Raw genomic sequence first — 23,367 nt, forward strand, 5'->3', positions numbered from 1 at the left:
AAAAAAAATAAACAAAAACACAGAAAATAACAAGTGTTAGTGAGGATGCAGAATATTGGAATCCCTCATACACTGCTGGTGGGAATGTAAAATGGTGCAGCTACTGTGGAAAACAGTGTGGCAGTTCCTCAATAAGTTGAGCATAGAATGACCACATGACAGCAGTTCCACTCCTAGGTATCTAGCCAACAGAACTGACAACCTGTGTTCAAATAAGAACTTGCACACAAATGTTCATGCCAGTTATAGTCACAGTAGCCAAAAGGTGGAAACAACCCAAATGTCCACGAACAAATGAACAATTAAACAAAATGTGGTATATCCATACAATGGAATAGTATTCAGCTATGAAAAGGAATGAAGTACTAATACATTGTATGACATACACGAACCTTGAAAACATTTTGCTTAGTGAAAGAAGCCAGACATGAAAGACCACCCATTGTATAGTTTTATTTATAATAGGTAAATCCATAGAGACAGAAAGCAGATTCGTGGTTGCCTGGAACTCAGGGGAGGGAATAATGGAATATGACTGCCTAATAGGTGCTGGGTTTCCATTTGGGGTGATGAGAAAGTTCTGGACTAGATAGTGGTGGCTGCAGATCATTGTGAATGAACTTAGTGCCACTGAATTATATGCTTTAAAATGGTGACAGTGGTCAATTTTATGTTACATGTATTTTACCACAAATAGAAAATCAGGCAGTTGTATTAGGTTACATTATTTAAAGGGATAAAATACATATGCCGTTAAACCTAGTTTCTCATTTAGGGTAATTCTAGGAATCTTACGGGATTTTTAGAAGTGGAAAAGACCATAGGATTGATAACTTATGCCTATGTTATAAAGTGTGTTGAAAATATTTAGCAACTTCTTACTTATCACAAAGATTGGAATTATCCTGTTATGCAAATTTCTCTGCCTAAAGGTTTACAGTTTTCTCTGATTCATTGTCTGGGATCCTGACCCTGAACTGAAAGCCACCTTTCCCTAGCCATTGCTTCATCAAAAAAAAAAAGCAATCTTACAGACACCAATCTTGTCGGATTTACTGTGAGTCAACAGGCATAAACCACTTCAGTTTATTTCCATTTCTAATAACATTGTTACTGGGGCAATAACAAGTCATGTAAATTAGCCTACATGTTAGAATAATATATAGTCTACAATATATAGTCTGATTTTCTTTATGCTATAAATACCTATAAACATTAGTGTACAGAAGCGGTATATGTAGACCTGACTAACGAATAAAATGTTCAATTGGTATTTGTCTCATGAGCTATGCACAAATGTCTTTATCAATTTACATTTCAAATACAGTTTTAATGACGTAGTCATTCATGTCATATAGCTTTTAATAGGGATTCTAGTTGATAGTATATTTGTCTACAAAAAAAGAATTTTCTAAGAACTGGAAAAGCATTTTTCAAAGCAGTTTTTCAAAGTACAATAAGTGATCTGTGGTTCTGTAAAGGTAGATAATACTAGATCTTTAAAGTTTCACTGCGCTTCAGGATTGTTCTTGAAGAGATATTCTGCCTACAATTGAAAAAAAGACAAGTCAGCAATTTGCAAGTTATTATTAGTCATGTATTTGTATTAGTAACAATTTAAAAATCATCCAGGGCCGGGCTCATGCCTATAATCCCAGCACTTTGGGAGGCCGAGGCCGGTGGATCACTTGAGGTCAGAAGTTCGAAAACAGCCTGGCCAACTTGGTGAAACCCCATCTCTACTAAAATACAAAAAATTAGCTGGGTGTGGTGGTAGGCACCTGTAATCCCAGCTACTCGGGAGGCTAAGGCAGGAGAATCGCTTGATCCGAGGAGGTAGCGGTTGCAGTGAGCCAAGATGGTGCCATTGCATTCCAGCCTGGGCAACAAGAGTGAAACTCTATCTTAAATAAATAAATAAATAAGTAAAAGTACATACATTTTTTACTTTCAAATGAATAATAAAAATCTTACATGGGTTTGACCAATGAGGAAAAAAAATCTTATTATAAATGGCGAATGTATTAGAAGCTATTTCCCAAATAACCAGAAACATAATTTTGTTATCTCGACTGGTTTTCTGTTAAAATTCAGGCAGATTAGGCTGGGCGTGGCGGCTCTCCCCTGTAATCCCAGCACTTTGGGAGGCCCAGGTGGGCGGATCACAAGGTCAGGATTCAAGACCAGCCTGACCAACATGGTGAAACCCTGTCTCTACTAAAAATACAAAAATTAGCCTGGGGTGGTGGTGCAGGATTGTAATTGCAGCTACTCAGGAGGCTGAGGCGAGAGAATCGCTTGAGCCCGGGAGGCGGAGGTTGCAGTGAGCCGAGATCGTGCCACTGCACTTCAGCCTGGACGACAGAGCTAAACTCCATCTCAAAAAAAAAAAAAAAAGATTCAGGCAGATTTTGTTTTCTTTTATTTATTTATTTATTTTTTTGAGATGGAGTCTCACTGTCGTGCCCAGGCTGGAGTGCAGTGGTGCAATCTCGGCTCACTGCAACCTCAGCCTCCCGGTTCAAGCAATTCTCCTGCCTCAGCTTCCTGAGTAGCTGGGACTACAGCGTGCGACACCATGCCCGGCTAATTTTTGTTGTTGTTGTTGTTGTTGTTGTATTTTTAGTAGAGATGGGTGGGGTTCACTATGTTGGCAGGGTGGTCTCTAACTCCTGACCACAAGTGATCCCCTGACCTTGGCCTCCCAAAGTGCTGAGATTACAGGTGTGAGCCACCGCACCCGACCTCAAACTGATCTTTTTAAAATAATTAAATATTTTACCAGAAAATCAACAGGGTCTTCGGGTCGGACGTTGCAACATTCATTCAGGCCCTGAATAAGAGTTGGCATCACGTAGGTCATTAAATAGTTTCTCAGGGGAATTGATTGAGCCTCCAGTAATTCTCTTTCTTCTCTTTTCACTTCCTCTAGTCGTTTATTCTAAAATAGAACGTTTGGGGGCAAAGTAAATATATAGTGAGAAAGGGGAGAACACTCACACAGTTCACCTTAGAGTGCACTGAGACACTGCTAGAAATAGTCACCATCTATGATACAGATGGCATTTCCAATCAGCAGGGAAAAGACATAAATGGCGTTATAACAACTTAGTCATTTGGAAAATAATACATTGCATCACTTCTTACACCAAAATAATGTCTAGCTGCCCAGATGAAGCAAAATAGAAAGAAAAAAAGAAAAAAAATGCCACTAGAAAGTCTGGAGGGCATTGGGATAGTGACGTGTGCAATTCTTTGCTCAGCATACAGCCACCCTCTCTTGTGGGAGTCATAATTCCAGATTTCTTTTGAGAAATCTCCCTTCTCAGCATAGTGGTTTAGTTTGAGTGGGATTTAAGCCCATCATCCAGCCACCTCCTGGCCATAGATTCTAATTAAGGATCGGCACAACATCAAAATTGGTTACAATTTACAATACCTAAATTGTAAACAGTACTAGTACAAATATATGACTAATAATAACTTGTAAATTGTTGACTTGTCTTTTTAAAAAATTCTAGTTAAAGATGAGCACATCAAGTGCCCTGCCATGCATGGTAGGTGCACCTAAGAATGAAGCCTCCCATGCAAGGCAGGACAGAGAGGGGGATCCTAAGTCCTTGGCGACATCATTTGAGCCACTATATCACACCTTACCTGAAGCCAGCCCTACCCCTGGACTTCTCTGGTTTTCTTTATGGTGAAGTCATTTTGAGTTTGCTTTTATATCACTTGCAAGATAAAGAGTCCTAGCTGATATTTGTTTGAAAGGAGGTCTTGGCAAGATTGCCAACCCAGAAATCAAAATGGGAAACAGGTGGATGGATTTGACTACATGTAAACATGAAACTTTTGTGTGGTCAGAGAAAATATCATAAATAATGTTAAAAGATAAATGATGAATTGAGAAAAACTGCAACACATTATAAAAAAGATGTGATGAGGATATTACGTGATGCACACTACTTGCCAGGTGCTGTGCATAGTTTACATATATTACCTCTTTAGTCACCTCAATGACTGTATGAAGTAGGTACTATCATTATCCCCACTTTACAGATGAAGAAACTGAGACACAGAGAGGAGCCTGCACAAGGCCACATACCTACAGAGAAAGTGGAGTGGGATTTGAACTCTAGCCGCACGACTCAGGAGGCCAACTGGAGGCATTCCTGTTTCTATTGAACTAATTTATCAGGAGTTCTTTTTGCAAAATAATTAGAAAGAGACACACAGCCCAAACATGGGCAGAGAAAATATGCAACATGAGAAGAAACATAAATGCTTAACAAACATAGAAAAAGCTGTAAGATTAGTGATCAGAGAAATGAATATCAAAACAATGAGAACAGTTTTTATCAGCCTGACACGTGCGAGCAAAATTGAGAAAGTAGGTTTAGAGAAGGTGTAGGGAAATAACCACCTGTTAGATGATACGTAAACTGGTTTGCCATTGCTGGAGGGCAGTTTTAAAATATGTATCAAAACTTAAACCATCTCTAGTCTGACACAGCAAACTTTAGGAATTTAAGATTAATCAGGCACCCAAAATGTGTGCATTGGGCCTGCCTCCCTCCCTCCATCCCTCCCTTCTTTCTTCCTTTCTTCCTTCCTTCCATTTTTTGAGTGCCTGTTACGTGCCAGGCACTATTCTAAGCATTGGATATATGGCAGTGAACAACATAGACATCGCTGTCCTCATGTAACTTAAGTTCTGTGCAGAGAAAAGGCAAGAAACAAGGTAAATACATAAACTGTAAAATAGGTAGAGTAAGTACAAAGAGGAAAATTAAAAAGTGTAAAAGGGGATGTGACAGGTCGTGGGAAGGGGTAGGCATTGAATTTTACAGAGACCAGGAAATGCCTCACTAGAAAGACGACTTCTGGTAAAGATGCCACGTGTCTGTGAGGCAGTAAGTCATGCAGATGACCATCATTGGTGCCCTGTTTGAAACTAGGAAGTATCAGAAGCAGCCAGGTCACAAAGGACCTTGACCACAATGACAAGTTTGGACTTTTATCAAATTGTGATAATCGAGAGCCTGTGAGGAGCTGTAAGCAGAGAATGGCCATGGTGGGTCTGCAGTTTGGAAGGATCACCTGGCAGCTGCTTGGGAACAGACTGGAGATGGACCAGGCTGGAGTTGGGGAGGACAGTGAGAAAGCACTGCATAATTCGGATGAGAAACACTGCCCCTAATCAGAATTAGAGAGCTGGGGACAGATTTGGGTGTCATTTTTGGTGATAGTATTTGTTTTTTGAGGCAGGGTCTCACTCTGTCATCCAGGCTAAAGTGCTGTGGCATCACCATAGCTCAATGCAGCCTCAATCTCCCAGGCTCAAACAATCCTCCAGGCTTAAGCAATCCTCCCACGTTAGCCTCCCTAGTAGTTGGGGCTACAGGCATGCCACTATGCCCAGCTAATTTTTATTTTTATTTTTAGTAGAGTCAAGGTCTTGCTATGTTGCCCAGGCTGTTCTTGAACACCTAAGCTCAAGTGATTTTCCAGCCTCACCCTCTCAAAGTGCTGGGATTACAGGTATGAACCACCATGCCCAGCCTAAGAGTGCTATTTTTGGAAGCAGAATTATTTGCTACACTCAGTGATTTGGGGGATGAGGAGAGGTTGAATGAAGCTGACCACCTGGGTAGGTTACATGGGTAAATGGAGGAAAATAAAATAAAATAATGAGGTCAATGCATAGTAAAATGTTACATATTTATAGGAATTTGTATTACTAATACACCTGATAATGGCTAGTTTTTGTTATTAATACTAAGCAAGCTGGGCACGGTGACTCACGCCTGTAATCCCAGCACTTTGGGAGGCAGAAGCAGGCGGATCACTTGAGATCAGGAGTTTCAGATCAGCCTAGCTGGCCAACATGGTGAAACCCCATTTCAACTAAAAACAGAAAAATGAGCTGGGCTTGGTGGTGCACACCTGCAGTCCCAGCCCCTGGGGAGGCTGAGACAGGAGAATCACTTGAACCCAGGAGGCAGAGGTTGCAGTAAGCCAAGATTGTGCCACTGCACTCCAGCCTGGGCGACACAGCCAGACCCTGTCTCAAACAAAAAGAAAAAGGAAAAAAACTAAGCAAAAGACCATGGATATCCTTTTTCAAACGTTACAAATGACAAAAAGCAAACGCAAATTTGTTTGGGGTATTTTCATGACATTTCCCTAAAGCAGGATGGGAAGTGGAACTGGCCTAAATGGCTTTGCCAGGCACCGCACCCCTGCTCCGCACACACACAGACACACACACACACCACTCACCCACTCCTCCCAGCGAGCTATCTTCTCTGCCATCTCCACGGCCTCCTGGTGCTCGCGTTCTGCTTCCTCAGCAGCCTCCCTGGCCAGCCGCTCCTCCGCAGCCTTCCGCTCCTCTTCTGCCTTTTCTTCGTCTGTTAAACCATAATTTCGAGGCTCCCCAATCTCTTTGATGAGCTGTTTGATAGCAAGTCTATTCTGAGCATCTTCAAGTTTTCCTACATCTTTAAATACCAGGAGAGAGATCAACACATACTTATATTCTAGGCCTGCCTGCAATTGGGAAAATTCTTTATTACTATAAACTTGTGATAGTCAATTATGTAAATTACCACATGGGGCTTTCTTTTCTAATTGCCAGCATAGTTCAGACGTTTTTCCCTCGGGCAAATATCAGACCAGAGTCTGAGAGTCGTGGGTAGGGAAATTTGAACTTGGGTCTATGAGTTCTAACGATGACTTGATTAGAGTGGTTGGATGGGGGAATGGATTGCCTGAAAAGTAATGAGCTCTCCATGCCTGGAAGTATTCAAGCAAAGACTAGGACACTTCTTTCAGAGGTTTCTACAGAAGGAAGTCCTGCACTTGTGGGAGGCCAAACAGGGTGACCTTTCTGAAAATCAACGATTCTGGGATACGTTTTCAATTCACAAAAAAATAACCATTTCAGTGAGTCTACTTGAATAGGAAAAAAAAATCCAGACTCCAGAATATCTGAAAAATGTTAGTATCAAGACTGAAGAGAAGAAAAAGAAAAATGGTGTATGGATAAATACTGAGATCTCCACGGTCATTGAGGTGGTAAATTCTATACCACTTTCTTAGGGCTGCTTGGAAGGTGTCTGCAGAGAACGGTGTGCAGCGGACAAATTTTGGTACTAAGCCCCTTCAGACCTTCCTCTGGGCAACGGCTTACCCCACTCCCATTCATAGTCACTGCTGTGCCCACCCCACCCATGTTTGTTTTTTATTGTTTTGTTTTGTTTTTGTAGAGACAGGGTCTCCTCATGTTGCCCAGGCTGATCTTCAACTCTTGAGCTCAAGCAGTCCTCCTGCCTCGGCCTCTCACAGTGCTGGGATTACAGGGATGAGCCACCACCCCTCCCATGTTTGTATGACCTTGACCTAGACCAGAAGCACCACCGGGTTCTAACATGGGAAGAGGGGAGGAGCAGAGCCAATGCACTAGTTGGTGAACAGAAGCAATCCCTTAAAAAAGCAAAAAACAGCTGGCCACGGTGGCTCACACCTGTAATCTCAGCACTTTGGGAGGCCGAGTAGGTTGAGGTCAGGAGTTCAAGACCAGCCTGGCCAACATGGAGAAACCTCATCTCCACTAAAAATACAAAAATTAGCCTGGCATAGTGGCGCACGCCTGTAGTTCCAGCTACTTGGGAGGCTTAGGCAGGAGGATCACTTGAACCCGGGAGGCAGAGGTTGCACTGAGTTGAGATTGAGCCACTGTACTCCAGCTTGGGTGACAGAGTGAGACTTTGTCTCAAAAAAATGAAAAAGAAAAAGTCATATCGAGTAGCTCCTCATTGCCTGACCTGTGACATTTAAATGCATTTCTCACTGGGTGTGGTGGTTCATGCCTGTAATCCCAGCACTTTGTGTGGCCGAGGTGGGCAGATTGCTTGAGGCCAGGCGTTTGAGACCAGCCTGGCCAACGTGGTGAAACCTGTCTCTACCAAAAATACAAAAATTAGCTGGGCATGGCAGCGTACGCCTGTAATCCCAGCTACTCGGGAGGCTGAGGCAGGAGAATTGCTTGAACCCAGGAGGCAGAGGTTGCAGTGAGCTGAGATTGTGCCATTGCACTCCAGCCTTGGTGACAGAGGGAGACTCTATCTCAAAAAGAAAAAGTAAAATAAAATAAAATAATATAATATAAATGCATTTCTCCCTGATTACTCTGAGTAATTACAACCTTGATATCACTAACTGGACACCTTTGAGAAGGTACTCAGGAATGATTCCCCCTGGCAATATTCCACTCTGACCCCAGAGCCGGGCCACTGCTGATTAGACTGGGGTGGGGCACCTCAGCCCAAACTGTGACCAGAAGAGTTGCCCTTCAGGGAATGTGGGACTGGACAGAGTAAAGTCAGCTCTGGCCTTGGCTCCCAGTGTAGCATCGTAACTCTGGGTGTGGGGTGGCCTCAGCCTACCACACAGGCCACAGAAGGGGAGAGAACCCTGGCCCAAAGAGAGAGATGACAAAGAGACACTGAGAGAGAAGCAGAGGCCAGAGCTGATGAGAGGATGCGATTCCCAGCATCTTTCCAGGGCCCCATTCCAGACCTTGCAGAGGCTGGCCTGCATCCCCTACCGTGAGATGCCCTCCCCGCCTCCCATCCTTAGGATGCATTTCTCCCCTATGCTTTTATATTCTTTTCCAGTTGTCAGCTGCAGATGAGGCCAAATGAGGTGGGCACAGGATGAGACGGAACACAATGGCCACTCATTCATTCCTCCCTGTTATTTCTTTTTTTCTCAACATTTTTCCCTGGGCTCTCCTGATCTTCCTGTAAACAGTTTTTTGGACCTAACTGAAAAGATGACAATCACTATTTTTCTGAAATATATTCTTCATTCTTTCCTAGTTCTCTAAATAATGTAAACTAATTTCCATACTAGGAGGTGCAGAACCCTTAGCTTTTACATATAAAGCATGTCCAACATGCAGAAACATGTCTAGATGAGAACAAAACCCAGTGACTGCTGAGGGTGCAGACAAGAAAGATTTGCAGATTTACAAATTGTTATTTTTATATTTCTTTTTTTTTTTTTTTTTTCCTAAGACAGAGTCTCACTCTGTGACCTAGGCTGGAGTGCAGTGGCGTGATCTCAGTTCGCTGCAACCTCTGCCTCCTGGGTTCCAACGATTCTCCTGCCTCAGCCTCCTGGGTAGCTGGGATTACAGGTGTGCACCACCACGCCCAGCTAATTTTTGTATTTTTCGTAGAGATGGGGTTTCACCATGTTGGCCATGCTGGTCTCGAACTCTGACCTCAGGTGATCCACCCACCTTGGTCTTCCAACATGTAGGGATTACAGGCATGAGCTACCGCACCCAGCCATTTTTAAATTTCATAATAGTATGTCATTTTATGCCTTAGTATTGGTAGGAATAACAAAATGACCACTTGTTGAACTCCTTCAACGTGCCAGGCACTTTGTGTCTCTCATCTCTACCGTTTATAACAATCCTGCAAGCCTGATTATTTTCCTGTTTCACAGATGAGAAAACTGAGGCCCAGCCACAACTGGAATTAGCTCTCCTTCCTCCTGCTGACATCATCCCTTAGCACTAAGTCTCCCGATACTCCAGGGCCCAAATGCTTTCCCATTGGGCAGTTGGGGGTAGAGAGCAGCCCCTGGAGTCCCAAGGGTGGGCCTGGCCAGGACGCTTCCACCAGGCAGAAGCTAGTTCTTTCTCACCAAGCCCAAAGGAGGAATAAGTGTCAAGGTCCAGAAAACCAGAAAGGTAGGTCAGGGGTTCAACAAGCCCAGGGAAGTAGCAGCAGCTGTGAAAGCTAAGAGCTGGAGCCAGGAATGATAATGGTGGTGATGAGGCCGATGTGACGCGGGATCACAAGTGCTTGCTGGTGCTAAGCTCAGCGCTGTGTTTACAGGAAACAAGAAGGAATGCGGTGAAGAGCTATTTGCTCTTCTGGGTAGCTACGGGGATGGGCTGGCCAGTCAGAAGGCCAGGAAAGGGTCTGGAAAAGCACCAGTGCCCAATAAGTTAACAGGGACAGAGCACTGCCCCCAAGGAACCTGGGGTAATGGCCAAGCAGCCAGCACCGAACACACATTTCTTTTTTAAAAAGTGAGTTTGTTGGCCAGGCATGGTGGCTCACACCTGTAATCCCAGCACTTTGGGCGGCCGAGGTGGGTGGATCATGAGGTCAGGTGTTTGAGAGCAGCCGGGCCAACATAGTGAAACCCCGTCTCTACTAAAAATACAAAAATTACTCAGGCATGGTGGTGCATGCCTGTAGTCCCAGCTACTTGGGAGGCTGAGGCAGGAGAATCACTTGAACCCGGGAAGCAGAGGTTGCAGTGAGCCAAGATTGCACCACTGCACTCCAGCCTGGGCAACTGAGCAAGACTCTGTCTCAAAAACAAAGGATTTGTCATTTGACTTCATAATATACCCATAAATTCTCATACAATAATAACACCCACCACCAAATCCCCACGTAGAATGACTCCCCAGAAGGAGTGCCCTGTGTATTCCATGGCTTCCTGTGCCCCAACCCATGGTTATACTCCCCACCCTCCCCCAGCCCCACAATTACAGCTAGACCTGCACCAAGCTTTACTGGGGGTCCTGGACATTCACATTATCCTTGAATTCATTTAATACCAATATGTATCGGGTGAATTTCAATTTCATCAAAATAGTTGAAGACAGTCTCATCTTCGATATTGATGTCCCGGTAGTTGCTCAGAGCCCGGAGGAATCGGTCTTGGCTATAGTGGGTCCCGGCCACGATCCTCTCGGGAAGGTTTATCACACGCTCCTTCAGAAACTCATCCGAAGCATCCAGTGCACAAACGAATTCTGGGGAGAAGGAGAGACTCCAGAGTTGGCACAGTACAGCGCAGCTAACTAGCAGGGTGCTGGAGAACGCATGGGCCCCTGGTAACCCAAGTGTCTGGTTACCCGCCAGGACCTCCTGTTGCCCCAAATAGCCTGTCCAATTGGCTTTGCTGCCTCTCATGGAGGATAAATAGATGAAAATCACCCCATTTCCAGAGACCACCCTATGAGGCCCAATTGCTATTTTGTGCAATCTATTATTTTCCCTTTCTTCCTCCCTCCCTCTCTTCCTTCCTTCCTCCCTCCCTTCCCCCACCCTCCCTCTGTCCTTCCTTCCTTCCTCCCTTCCTCCCTTCCGAATAAAAGCAGCAGAAATCATAAGTAGCAAATCTCAGATAACCCTGTGATATCAGCTTCCTAGTTAATTTTCAAATTGTCTCTTTTCTCTTTTTTAAAAAATATATGCATATATATGCATATATGTATGTATATCTATCTTAGAGAGAGACAAGGTCTCACTATGTGCAGGCTGGTCTCAAATTCCTGCCTTAAGCAGTCCTCCCACTTTGGCCTCCCCGAGTGCTGGCAGGGATAGGCCACGGCTCCTGGCCTCACATTGCCTCCTGTCCAGCACAGTTATCACAGGCTTCCAAAGAGAACTATGGCTACAAGCAACATGCTTTGATGGCCAGTTTGCCAAATTAATAAAAATGGGAACACCCCTTGGAATTTTCATGGATCCAGCTCTTTCCTCAATGCCATTGACTATGAAACATGTTCAACATGATATGGTCAGCACTTATCAAATTCAACACACAGATCATGTTAATAATGACCATTTTACCCACCTGTGATTTTCTTTTAAACTGTGAAAGCAGCTGTTCCTTCAGCTTCTAGTACAAATTCAATGGATAATTCTTGAGTGAATGAGAGATTCAGGTGTGGATCAGTGAAATAAACTTTCCAAGGTGAGTTGTGATTCTTAGAGGTTCTCAACTACAGGACCAGTGTACACTGGTGCCCAGATCAGTGGCTGGGTGCATCACAAATACCTTGCTATCTATTAGAGCTCAACAGAACTTAGGAATGATTTGATTTTTGTTCTAAAATTGTATTGGCTTGTAACATCATAATGCCATTCTCGTTTACTTGTATTCTAATAAGCTTCCTTGAGTGGGTGAAAAGGGAAAGCGCACTGGGGAAAGCCCACAGGAGGTGTGTCCCCGAGGCATGTGGACATATGTGAACATCATCTGCTGCAGATACTAACTGTGAAAGCAAAGGCTGAGACAGCCTGTGGAATAAGATCCTGTAAATTCATAATAGTTTGATACTACCTTCATTCTGCATATAAGAGGCATTTTCGCAAGTAAGTTGTTCTATCTTTTGCTCATCTTTTACCATTTGATTGTCATGATTTTCATGAGTGGCTGCCTTTTGAAAAGGAAGGTAGACATCTGAACCCCCAAATGGTGGTATGGTACTGAAATCAAAATGATGTCAACAGATTTGCTGAAAATTGAATCCATTTAAGCTCTGTGATGTCAGACATCTATATGAAAACTTAATTTCTTTTTTATTTTTTTCCCTAACATGATACTCATTTGTTAGAAAATGTGTGAATTATGTTAATAATCTGTGAATTTCAAAAATATATTCTACCTTTCTTCCAGGCTGATCGGGAGGTGTAAGATTCCAGTTAATCAAATAATGAGTAACATCCTTGGCTTTCCAATTTGCAAAGATTTTTAATATGATAAAATATACTTCTCACTAGATGATTTTTTAAAAAAATGTTCATTCATTCTCTTTGTGACTCACAGAGAACTTCAAGATTCTGCAGTATCTCAAGACAGTTATTCAGAATGTCTATTGTCCTCGCACTGGCTAACTGTGGATAGCAAGTAATAGATTTCTGCTTGGTGAGACTGTAGATAACAAGGAGGTCACTGTATTTGGCTATCTGGAATCACATGAAAAATCTATGGGTTTTTGTTTTGTTTTGTTTTTAGGCAAAGTCTCACTCTTGTACCCCACGCTGGAGTGCAGTGGCGCGGTCTCGGCTCACTGCAACCTCGGCCTCCCGAGTTCAAGTGATTCTCCTGCCTCAGCCTCCCGAGTGATTATAGGCTGGGATTATAGGCATGCACCACCATGCCTGGCTAATTTTATATTTTTAGTACAGACGGGGTTTCACCATGTCGGCCAGACTGGTTTTGATCTTCTGACCTCAGGTGATCTGCCTACCTCGGCCTCCCAAATTGCTGGGATTACAGGTGTAAGCCACCGTGCTGGGCCAAAAAATCTATGTTTTAACAAATTTCCAAATATTCATCAGGTAGGTACAACTTTAAACTTATCTCCTTCAACTAAGGTCTTGAAAGGATCAAACTGGACATAGGCTAACAGCAGTGGTAAAATGCAGTGGTTTCTCACTGGGAGAGAATACCATCTAGAACTGGATTATCATAGGTTGGAATGTGTTTCTTTTATTTTCTGTGTCTTATGCTTTGATTTCTTTTTTTTTTTTTTTTTTTAAGAGACAGGGTCTCACTCTGTCACCCAGACTGAAGTGCAGTGGCATGATCAAGGTTTACCACAGCCTTGACCTCCTGGGCACAAGAGATCCTCCCACCTCAGCCTCCTGAGTAGCTGGGACCACAGGCACATGCCACCACACCTGGCTAACTAAAAATGTTTTTGTGTGTGTGGAGATGGGGGTCTTGCTATGTAGCCCATGCTGGTCTCCAACTCCTGGGCTCAAGCAATCCTCCTGCCTTAGCCTCCCTGGGATTGCAGGCGGCGTAAGCCACCCACCTGGCCTGTTTTGATATCTTGAGGGGGGCCTTACAGATCTGGGGAGAGACTGCTGCCCTTCCCAGGCCTAGCCAATACGTAAAGATAGTAACAACTTACTTGGGAATGCCCCTCCTATGCAAGCCACTCAGTCCGTTTATCTAATCTCACACAGCAAGCCAGTATTTCCCTTGCCCTAAATCATCCCAGGACCAGGCCCCAGGCAACTAGGGACCACCCCTAAACTCAAACTAGCCAGTCCCGAATGGTTCACTGTGGCCTGTCTCGGCTTTCCCAAAGAAACCCCAACAACGGCTTTGATCTAGACCTTGCCCTTTGTTCTTGCTTCTGCCGCCTGACCAAACCTGGCATTCCCCATGTGCCCCCATCTAGGGAATCCTAAGCAGTAAATTATTTCAATTGCATTGACCTTTCCGTGTTACCATTCAGTTCCCTCCCTCAATTAAAATCCCACAGGTATTTCTTTTAGGGAAATAGAAAATAGGGACAATTTCTGGAAAGAGGGTAGTTTGCTAACAACAGATTAACGTTCCAAATAGATTACGTCTTAGACGTGTTTGCACTGTGTCCAACAAAGAGAGGACAGCCCAGTGGCCTACGTTTAAGAGTTCTTGGTCACTTGACCTCTGTGCTTCCATTTCCTTATCTTACAGGCAGGTTTCGTTAATTCTGTTTTGGAGGCAGTGGAGTGAGAAGACCTGAGTTTTAATTTAATCCCCCTACCATTTACTAGTGAGTGGACTTGCATACATCTCTGGGCTTTAGCTTCTGGATTGGGTAAACGTGGGTGTAATTCCTGCCTTGCAGGATTGTGAAAAGGTTCAATGAGTGCCCGGCACATGACAAATTGCACACGAAAAATTGCCAGTTGAGCTGAAATGTATCCAGCTGCCCCAGTGAGGGTGTTATGATTTAGCGCGGTTTGCAATGAGTGAATATTGCCTAGAAGTGATAAACATACATACACTGGACATACCTACCCAGAATCTAATAATCAACAATAAACTTTACTTTTTATTTTATTTTTTTAATTAATTTTTTTGAGACAGGTTCTTGCTCTGTTGCCCAGGCTGGAGTGCAGTGGTGCAATCAGGGCACCTACAGCCTTGATTTCCCATGCTCAGGTGATTCTCCCACCTCAGCCTTCCAAGTAGCTGGGACTACAGGTGCATGCCACCACCCCGGCTAATTTTTTTGATTTTTTGTTTTTCTTTTTTTTAGTAGATATGAGGTCTCACTATGTTGCCCAGGCTGGTCTCTGACTCCTGAGCTCAAGAGATCCTCCCACCTTGACCTTCCAAAGTGCTGAGATTACAGGCACTGTGTCTGGCCAATCAACTTTAGTTTTTAACTTTTTCTGAGGCATTTGCCTAAATTAATGGGAAATCTGAGACAAACCATCCCTGTAGCATTTCATGCCTCTGCCATTGGCTTCACAGCCTACAGGCAAACAATAAATATCCATCCCCAAGGATGACTGCTATCTGGTGGCCTCAGTGCTTTCAGAAGCTTCTCTGCAAACTGTGTTGGACCAAGAGAAGGTAACAGACACAAGCTGCCTTCCTTGGGGACTCGATACCACTGAGCAGGCAGGCCCTTTTCAGTTACAGCCTTGTCCTAAGTTGCTGAAAATAGCTTTTCTTCTAGTGATCTTATGACCCAAAATGATTCCCTATGAATATACACCTCAAGCAAACTGACTGAAAACAACACTTGTTAACGTTTATAGGAAGGTCACAAGAAATGCCTGCTCAGTACTAAATAAATCCTGTTGTGTACGATAAATTGCTTATGCCTTGCTTTCAAGAGTACTTTGTGAAATCCTGTGTAAATATGTGATGGAATAAAACCGCTGTGGAGTTAAGAGTGAACTGAAAAGCTTTGGACCTGTGCAATCTCAAGTCAGAAGCCGAAGGTCTTGATGATGGCATGGTTAGCACCACAACCAGGGCAGGGAAGGAGCCTACGTGACTCAGGAAGTCAAGCCATCAACAGATTTGCTACCTTTTGCTTTGTTACAGGAGAGAGCAGTGGAAGACAATGTTCCCACAGGGATTTCTATTCATTTCAGCAATTTAATATTCCTCATGTTTATCCCTCGGTGCATTCTCTAGTTTGCAAGTTTATGCTTGAGAATATCTTTTAATTTTTTTCCTAAAAAAAAAAATCCTACTTTATTAAACTCAAAAAGATTGTTTTGGCACAAAAGGGGTATCGGGGCTACTCTAGGCACACTGCCTATGGTGTAGCCCTGCTCCTTAAGGAGTAGTTTAAAAAAAAAAAAAAGAGGCTGGGCAAGGTGGCTCACGCTCGTAATCCCAGCACTTTGGGAGGCTAAGGCAGGTGGTTCATCTAAGGCCAGGAGTTTGAGACCAGCCTGGACAACATGGTGAAAACCCATCTCTACTAAAAATACAAAAATTAGCTGGACATGGTGGCAGGCACCTGTAGTCCCAGCTACTGGGAGAAAAAAAAAGAAAGAAAAAAGAGACAGATATCAGACAGCATTCTTCTTTTTTTTTGAGACAGAGTCCCTCTCTGTTGCCCAGGCTGGAGTGCTGTGGCGTGATCTCGGCTCACTGCAACCTCCGTCTCCTGGGTTCAAGTGATTCTCTTGCCTCAACCTCCCGAGTAGCTGGGACTACAGGTGCACAGTACGACACCCAGCTAATTTTTGTAGTTTTACAAAATTACTTTTACCTTATCAGTGAATCTTCCTCCTCCTCTCCCTCCTCATCCTTCTCCCCCTTCTCCTCCCCCTTCTCATCCTCCCCCTCTTCCTTCCCTCCTCCCCCCTCATTTTACATTCTTTTAAATGTGATCTTGGGAAAATAAACTTACCAGGTATAATTAATTTATCAAAGGGAAACATTCTGCCTCTGACTTCATCTTCCTCCTCCTCATCTTCCTCTAAGAAAACAAAATATTCCTCGTTGTGTTTATTAATATATTATTACCATGGATCACAGCAAAAAAATCCAAATATCTTAAGTAGCAAGCACTAATGAAAACTAGCCATAAACAGCACATGTATTTTTAGAAATAGTCTCACAAACTAAATGTACATTGATAGATGCATGGATAAAGAAAATGTGGTATAGACATCCAACAGAATACCATTCAGCCTTTAAAAAGAAGGAAATGGCTGGGCACCATGGCTCACACCTGTAATCCCAATAATTTGGGAGGGCAAGGCAGTAGGATCACTTGAAGCCAGGAGTTCAGAGATCAGCCTGGCAACAGAGTGAAACCTCCAGAAAAATTTTAAATTAGTTGGGTGTGCTCATGCACGCCGGTACTCCCAGCTACTCGGGAGACCGAGGCAGGAAAACCGCTTGAGCCCAGGAGGTCAAGGCTGCAGTAAACTGTGATCATATATATCACTGTGCTCCAGCCGGGGTGACGAATGGTCTGCTTTTTTTTTTTTTTTAAAGGAAATTCTGCTTTGTGCAACAACAAGGATGAACCTTGAGGACATTATGCTAAGTGAAATCAGTGACAGAAAGACAAATACTGCATGATTCCACTTAAATGGGGAACTTGAGTAGTCAAATTCAAAGAATGAAAGGGTGGGATGGTGGTTGCCAGGGGCTGGGGAGGGGAAAAACAAAAGTTACTAATCAACAGGCATGAAATTTTAATCCAGAAAGATGCATAAACTCTAGAGATCTGCTGAACAACCCAGTGCCTATAGCCAATGATCATGTATTGCACACTTAAAAACCCGTTCCGAGGGCAGATCTCATGTTAAGTGTTTGTGTCACAATACAATACAATAAAATTGTAAAAAATTTGTAAAAGGCTATGCACCTTGAGCCATCATCCGGGGGGGAAAAACATAGAAAAAAAAAAGCTACCTAATGAAAGGTGAGCCAAGGCTCAAAAATAGTCTCTCTAGTTTTCTGTTTACTTTAATTGAGTGACTATTTCTCTGAACAATAAAGTTGCAACTTACCTGAATATAAATACTCAAAATAGAACACTCAAACTTACGATTGAACAGGTCTTTTGCTTGATCATAGGTCTTTGGGAATCCATCCAAAATGTAACCTTGATTCCTGCAAGGCATTGATTTTAGCTTTTCTTTCATAAATCTAATTATATATTGATCGTCTAGTTGACCTGATAAAAAAGCATATATGTAAATATTACTGTGGGGTCACATTCTGCATAAGAGTTGTTTTAAAGTTATCTCAAAAATTGTTGTGTAGTCAAAGGTACTATTGGAAATCCCTATTTTGTTTTGCTTTGCTTTTTTTTTAAGAGACGGGTCTCACTCTGTCGCCCAGGCTGGAATGCAGGGGTGTGGTCATAGCTAACTGCAGCCTCAGCCTCCCAGGCTCTGCAATCCTCCCACCTCAGCCTACCAAGTAGCTGGGACTATAGGCGCTTGCCACTACACCCAGCTGATTTTTAAATGTTTTATAGAGAAAGGGTTTTGCGATGTTGCCCAGGCTAGTCTTGCACTCCTGGCCTCAAGCAGTCCTCCCACCTTGGCCTCCCAAAATGCTGGGATTACATTTTGACCCTTAAAGTAAAAAATATGTGATTTTGTATTTTGAACATGACGTGAATTCTAACGCACAATAATGTAGAAGAACCCAGTGAACTCGTCTGCAAGAAAGAGCATGGGCGAGTGCTGATGTCTGCACTTTCAAAATGTTCTGTAATCCCAATTTTTGGTGAAATTGATTGAGGAGAAGCAACTGGAGCAATGCAGAGCTCCCCACAACCCCCCGCAGGGTTTCTGTTTTGATATTACACCTCTGTAAACTTACTATACAATAATAAATGCTTCTGTTGTGAGAATTGTGAGATAGCATTCATGGATGTTGCTAGCACACGATTTACTAAAAGAAGGTGCTGGATTTGACTAACAATCAAACTTGACCCGACCCTCAAAGGCACTTTTCTCTGTAACGCTTCAGAAAAGAACGTGGCTCCCTTCTCCCTGTCTTTTCTAGTTGGCATTTCTGACCTCAGCCCCACTGGACAGTTCCCTCTCAAGCCCTGACACTGGGTTCCTGGCACTGCTTGGGGAGGATGAGGAGGGAGGAGTTTGTTCTAAAACCGGTACAGTGGTTTAACAACAACATGCTGCAACTCCACCACAATATTCATCTATCATTCCATCATAATTATCGAACAGCTACAATGTTCAAGACACAGCCCTATCCTTACCTTGCTTAATGTGTACATTATAGTAGTGTAAGTTTGACAAGTTAGAGAACTTGATCTTCAAAGCTCTTGCCAGAGTTTGTACTACTCTTTTACCTTATCAGTGAGTCCTCCTCCTCCTCTCCCTCCTCATCCTTCTCCCCCTTCTCTTCCCCCTTCTCATCCTCCCCTCCTCCCCCCTCATTTTACATAATGTAAAATAAATAAGTTCAGGCTTCTTTTTATTACTCTATCAATGACAATAAACTGATCTAATTAAAACACCTCCCCCAGCAGTGGCTCACACCTATAATCTCAGCACTTTGGGAAGCCAAGGCGGGCTGATTATCTGAGGTTGGGAGTTCGAGACCAGCCTGACAAACATGGAGAAACCCCCATCTCTACTAAAAATACAAAATTAGCCGGGCGTGGTAGCACATGCCTGTAATCCCAGTTACTCGAGAGGCTGAGGCAGGAGAATCACCTGAACCTGCGAGACAGAGGTTGCAGTGAGCTGAGATCGCACCATTGCACTCCAGCCTGGGCAGCAAGAGCGAAACTCTGTCTCAAAACAAAAAAACAAACAAAAAAAACACCTCTCCCTTCTTCTACCTTTCAGTGTCACACCACCCATTAGGCAGTAACACGTTCAGAAAATAACTGTGTCTTTCAGAAATTTAAATATTATGACTAAGACAAAAAAAAATCTTAAGTAGTATTTAACATAATGAAATTCCTCCGAATGATTCTACATTACTTCCCAGTAAGGTTCACAGGGGTGCCAAGAAATGAAGCCAGGCCAGGCGCGGTGGCTCAAGCCTGTAATCTCAGCACTTTGGGAGGCCAAGACGGGCGGATCACGAGGTCAGGAGATCAAGACCATGCTGGCTAACCTGGTGAAACCCGTCTCTACTAAAAAATACAAAAAACTAGCCAGGCGAGGTGGCGGGCGCCTGTAGTCCCAGCTACTCCGGAGGCTGAGGCAGGAGAATGGCGTAAACCCGGAAGGCGGAGCTTGCAGTGAGCTGAGATCCGGCCACTGCACTCCAGCCTGGGTGGCAGAGCGAGACTCCATCTCAAAAAAAAAAAAAATGAAGCCAAATAAAAACATATGAAAGGATTCACTAATATTCTAAGTCTGATTTTATTTAAGTTGTCTATTTTCTTTTTTGTTTGTTTGAGACAGAGTCTCACTCTGTTTCCCAGGCTGGAGTGCAGTGGTGCAATCTTGGCTCACTGCAACCTCTGTGTCCTGGGTTCAAGAGATTCTCATGCCTCAGCCTCCTGAGTAGCTGGGATTACAGGTGTGTATTACCACACCTGGCTAATTTTATTTGTATTTTTTAGTAGAGACAGGGTTTTGCCATGCTGGTCAGGCTGGTTTCAAACTCCTGACCTCAGGTGATCCACCCGCCTCACCCTCCCAAAGTGCTGGGATTACAGGAATGAGTAACCACACCTGGCCTAAGCAGTCTACTTTCATTTTTCAATGGCTTTGTTATTAAATTAAATGCACTTAATCTAGAAATCTAGCTGCAATTCCCTTCAATGCCTCCCTCAGTTTATTTCAGGCCCTGAGTTTAGCCATTCATTTCTGCTTGATTCGGAACGAAAGTGCTCAGTAATTAAGAAGGGACCTTCAGCAGCATTTTTTGGTAATTATGGGATGCTTAAGAGGCGTGACCCAGTACACAAAGGACCCAGCCCTAGTGCCTTTCTCTAGAGAAATGTGATCTCTTAGAGATAATCCGATGACCTTTGGCCAGGGTTCAGCTCTACGGCCAGCAACTGCGCTGTTTGAAAATGAATGAGCACAGCCCTCCTACATAGCTTTTAAAAACGTCATCCTTTTTCTAAAAAAACATTTGGCCGGGCGTGGTGGCTCACGCCTGTAATTCCAGCAATTTGAGAGGCCGACGGGGGCGGATCACGAGGTCAGAAGATCAAGACCATCCTGGCTAACATGGTAAAATCCTGTCTCTACTAAAAAATACAACAAAAATTAGCCGGGCGTGGTGGCGGGCACCTGTAGTCCCAGCTACTCCGGAGGCTGAGGCAGGAGAATGGCGTGAACCCGGGAGACGGAGCTTGTAGTGAGCAGAGATCGTGCCACTGCACTCCAGCCTGGGCGACAGAGCGAGACTCTGTCTCAAAAAAAAAACAAAAAAATTTAAATGTATCTTTCAAATACCAGTAATATTCAAAATGTTCATATTAACACATACTCATAATTACTAAAACATGTGTACAAATAGAGAGCTGCTCCCCTGAGCAGTGGTGGGAATGTGAGGGAATGCATTTGGGATTACAGCTTGGCTTCTGTTCCCTCATCCCCAGGAAACTGCACTGTCATAACTGATGATGACCAAACAGCAAGCGGTGATTTCAGAAAGGAAAGAGTCCAACAGCTATGTATTTGTAGGAAATCTGCCTCATGGGAGAGATCACCCTTTCTTTCTTTTTTTTTTTGAGACAGGGTCTTACTCCTGTCACTCAGGCTGGAGTGCAATGTCGGGATCTTGGCTCACTGCAGCCTTAACCTCCTGGGCTCAGGTGGTGCCTCGCGCACCACCATGCCCAGCTAATTTTTTTTTTTTTTTTTTTTTTTTTTGTAGAGACAGGGTCTTGCTATGCTGCCCAGGCTGGTCTCAAACTCCTGGGCTCAGGCAATTTTCCTGCCTCAGCCTCAGCCTCTCAAAGTGCTGGGATTACCGGCGTTGAGCCACCGTATGTGACTTTCCTTTTTCTTTGTAGAAGCAGAAGCAGAAGTGTTCCACTTGGGTCCCAGTCTGAGCTTGGTAAATAAATGTACCTCAGAACTAGAATTATCCATACAGCTATTCTTAAAGGTAATTAGAAATGAAACAAAATGAGTGGCTTTTTACTCAGTTCATCAGGCAATGGGTAAAACTCCATTTTTTGCTGAGATACAGAAGTTTAAAAATCTACATCTCATCCAGGCAGTTTGATATTTGGATAAATTTGTCTAAATCAGGTAATGTATCTGTAAGCAGCTCAGGGAAGAAATACCTTAAGAAGAAGCGACCAGCAGGGTGGCTCACGCCTGTGATCCTAGCACTTTGGGAGGCCGAGGTGGGTGGATTGTCTAAGCTCAGGAGTTCGAAACCAGCCTGGTCAACACGGTGAAACCCCATTTCTACTAAAAATACAAAAAAATTAGCCGGGTGTGGTGATGTGCGTCTGTAGTCCCAGCTACTCGGGAGGCTGAAGCAGGAGAATTGCTTGAACCTGGGAAGCGGGGTTTGCAGTGAGCCGAGATCGCACCATTGCACTCCAGCCTGGGTGACAAAGTGAGACTCCATCTCCAGAAAAAAAAGAAGCAGCAAAAGATGGCTCTTGGAAGAAATTTTGGAATCTTCAATTTGATCTAATATGGATACATTAATATTCCCAAATCTTTCATATTGCACTAATTTATTAAAAGAACTGTGTATTGGAGTTTGCAATTTAAAACTAACTGAGGCATGATGGACTAGTTTAAAATATTTTACTTGATTATACATATACACTTTCCAAAATTCTTATGTAATCTCTAGTGAACTTTTAACTGGTCAAAACTTGTGTTCATGTGAACCTTTTTTTTTTTTTTTTTGCATATTCATCTACACTTACAGATTTCCTCAGTAATATTTTGAGTTGTTGGTTATTTGCTTTCAGTTGCATTTTTTATTGTGCATGCAGAATGTCCATTCCTGCCCGTGACTTTAGGTTCAGTATAGGTTTATTTGGGCAGTATTAGAAAAAAAAATACTGTAGCCGGGCGCGGTGGCTCATGCTTGCAATCCCAGCACTTTGGGAGGCCGAGGCAGGTGGATCACCTGAGGTCAGGAGTTCAAGACCAGCCTGACCAACATGGAGAAACCCCGTCTCTAATTAGCTGGGGTGGTGGCACATGCCTGTAATCCCAGCTACTCGGGAGGCTGAGGCAGGAGAATTGCTTGAACCCGGGAGGCGGAGGTTGCGGTGAGCCGAGATCGCGCCATTGCACTCCAGCCTGGGCAAAAAGAGCGAAACTCTGTCTCAAAAAAAAAAAAAAGAAAAGAAAAGAAAAGAAAATACTGTAAATCAAGAGATACTCTCCAGCATTTTAATAAGGCCAAAACAAAGTTGGTGATCTAAAGGCTTATTAATGGTATGGAGTTTCTACATGACATTAGTGAAAAATGAGGTTTGTTTTCTATTAGGAAAATGGGCAGCTCTCTCCGGCTGTGTATTTTTCATGTTAATCCCCAAAGTTCACCAAATAGCTAATCATGAAGTATGTAGGCAGCTAATATCCCTCCAGGAACGGGCCAGGCGCTCACACCTGTAATCTCAGCACTTTGGGAGGGTGAGGCAGGAAGGTGGCTTGAGCTCAGGAGTTCGAGACTAGCCTAGGCAACATAGGGAGATCTCATCTCTATTAAAAATAAAAAACAAGGCCAGGTGTGGTGTCTTACGCCTGTGATCCCAGCACTTTGGGAGGCCAAGGCGGGTGGATCACGAGGTCAGGAGATCGAGACCATCCTGGCTAACACAGTGAAACCCCGTCTCTACTAAAA

General features: G+C 43.6%; 1 protein-coding gene across 1 annotated transcript in view; it reads right to left on the reverse strand.

The window, feature by feature from the left end:
• Window positions 1–433: 433 nt before the first annotated feature.
• The window catches only part of AK7 (adenylate kinase 7), a 117,279-nt gene continuing 94,345 nt past the window's right edge, over window positions 434–23,367 (reverse strand). Inside the window, exons 14-19 of the mRNA XM_011991806.1 lie at window positions 17,642–17,770; window positions 16,490–16,558; window positions 10,655–10,852; window positions 6,283–6,503; window positions 2,783–2,941; window positions 434–1,546 (exon numbers count right to left, since the gene is read on the reverse strand). Of these exons, the coding sequence (XP_011847196.1) occupies window positions 1,508–1,546; window positions 2,783–2,941; window positions 6,283–6,503; window positions 10,655–10,852; window positions 16,490–16,558; window positions 17,642–17,770 (815 nt within the window). The 3' untranslated portion in view covers window positions 434–1,507. The remainder of the gene's footprint in view (window positions 1,547–2,782; window positions 2,942–6,282; window positions 6,504–10,654; window positions 10,853–16,489; window positions 16,559–17,641; window positions 17,771–23,367) is intronic.

Source organism: Mandrillus leucophaeus, unplaced genomic scaffold (assembly GCF_000951045.1).
Source record: "Mandrillus leucophaeus isolate KB7577 unplaced genomic scaffold, Mleu.le_1.0 Scaffold4, whole genome shotgun sequence".
NCBI lineage: Eukaryota > Metazoa > Chordata > Mammalia > Primates > Cercopithecidae > Mandrillus > Mandrillus leucophaeus.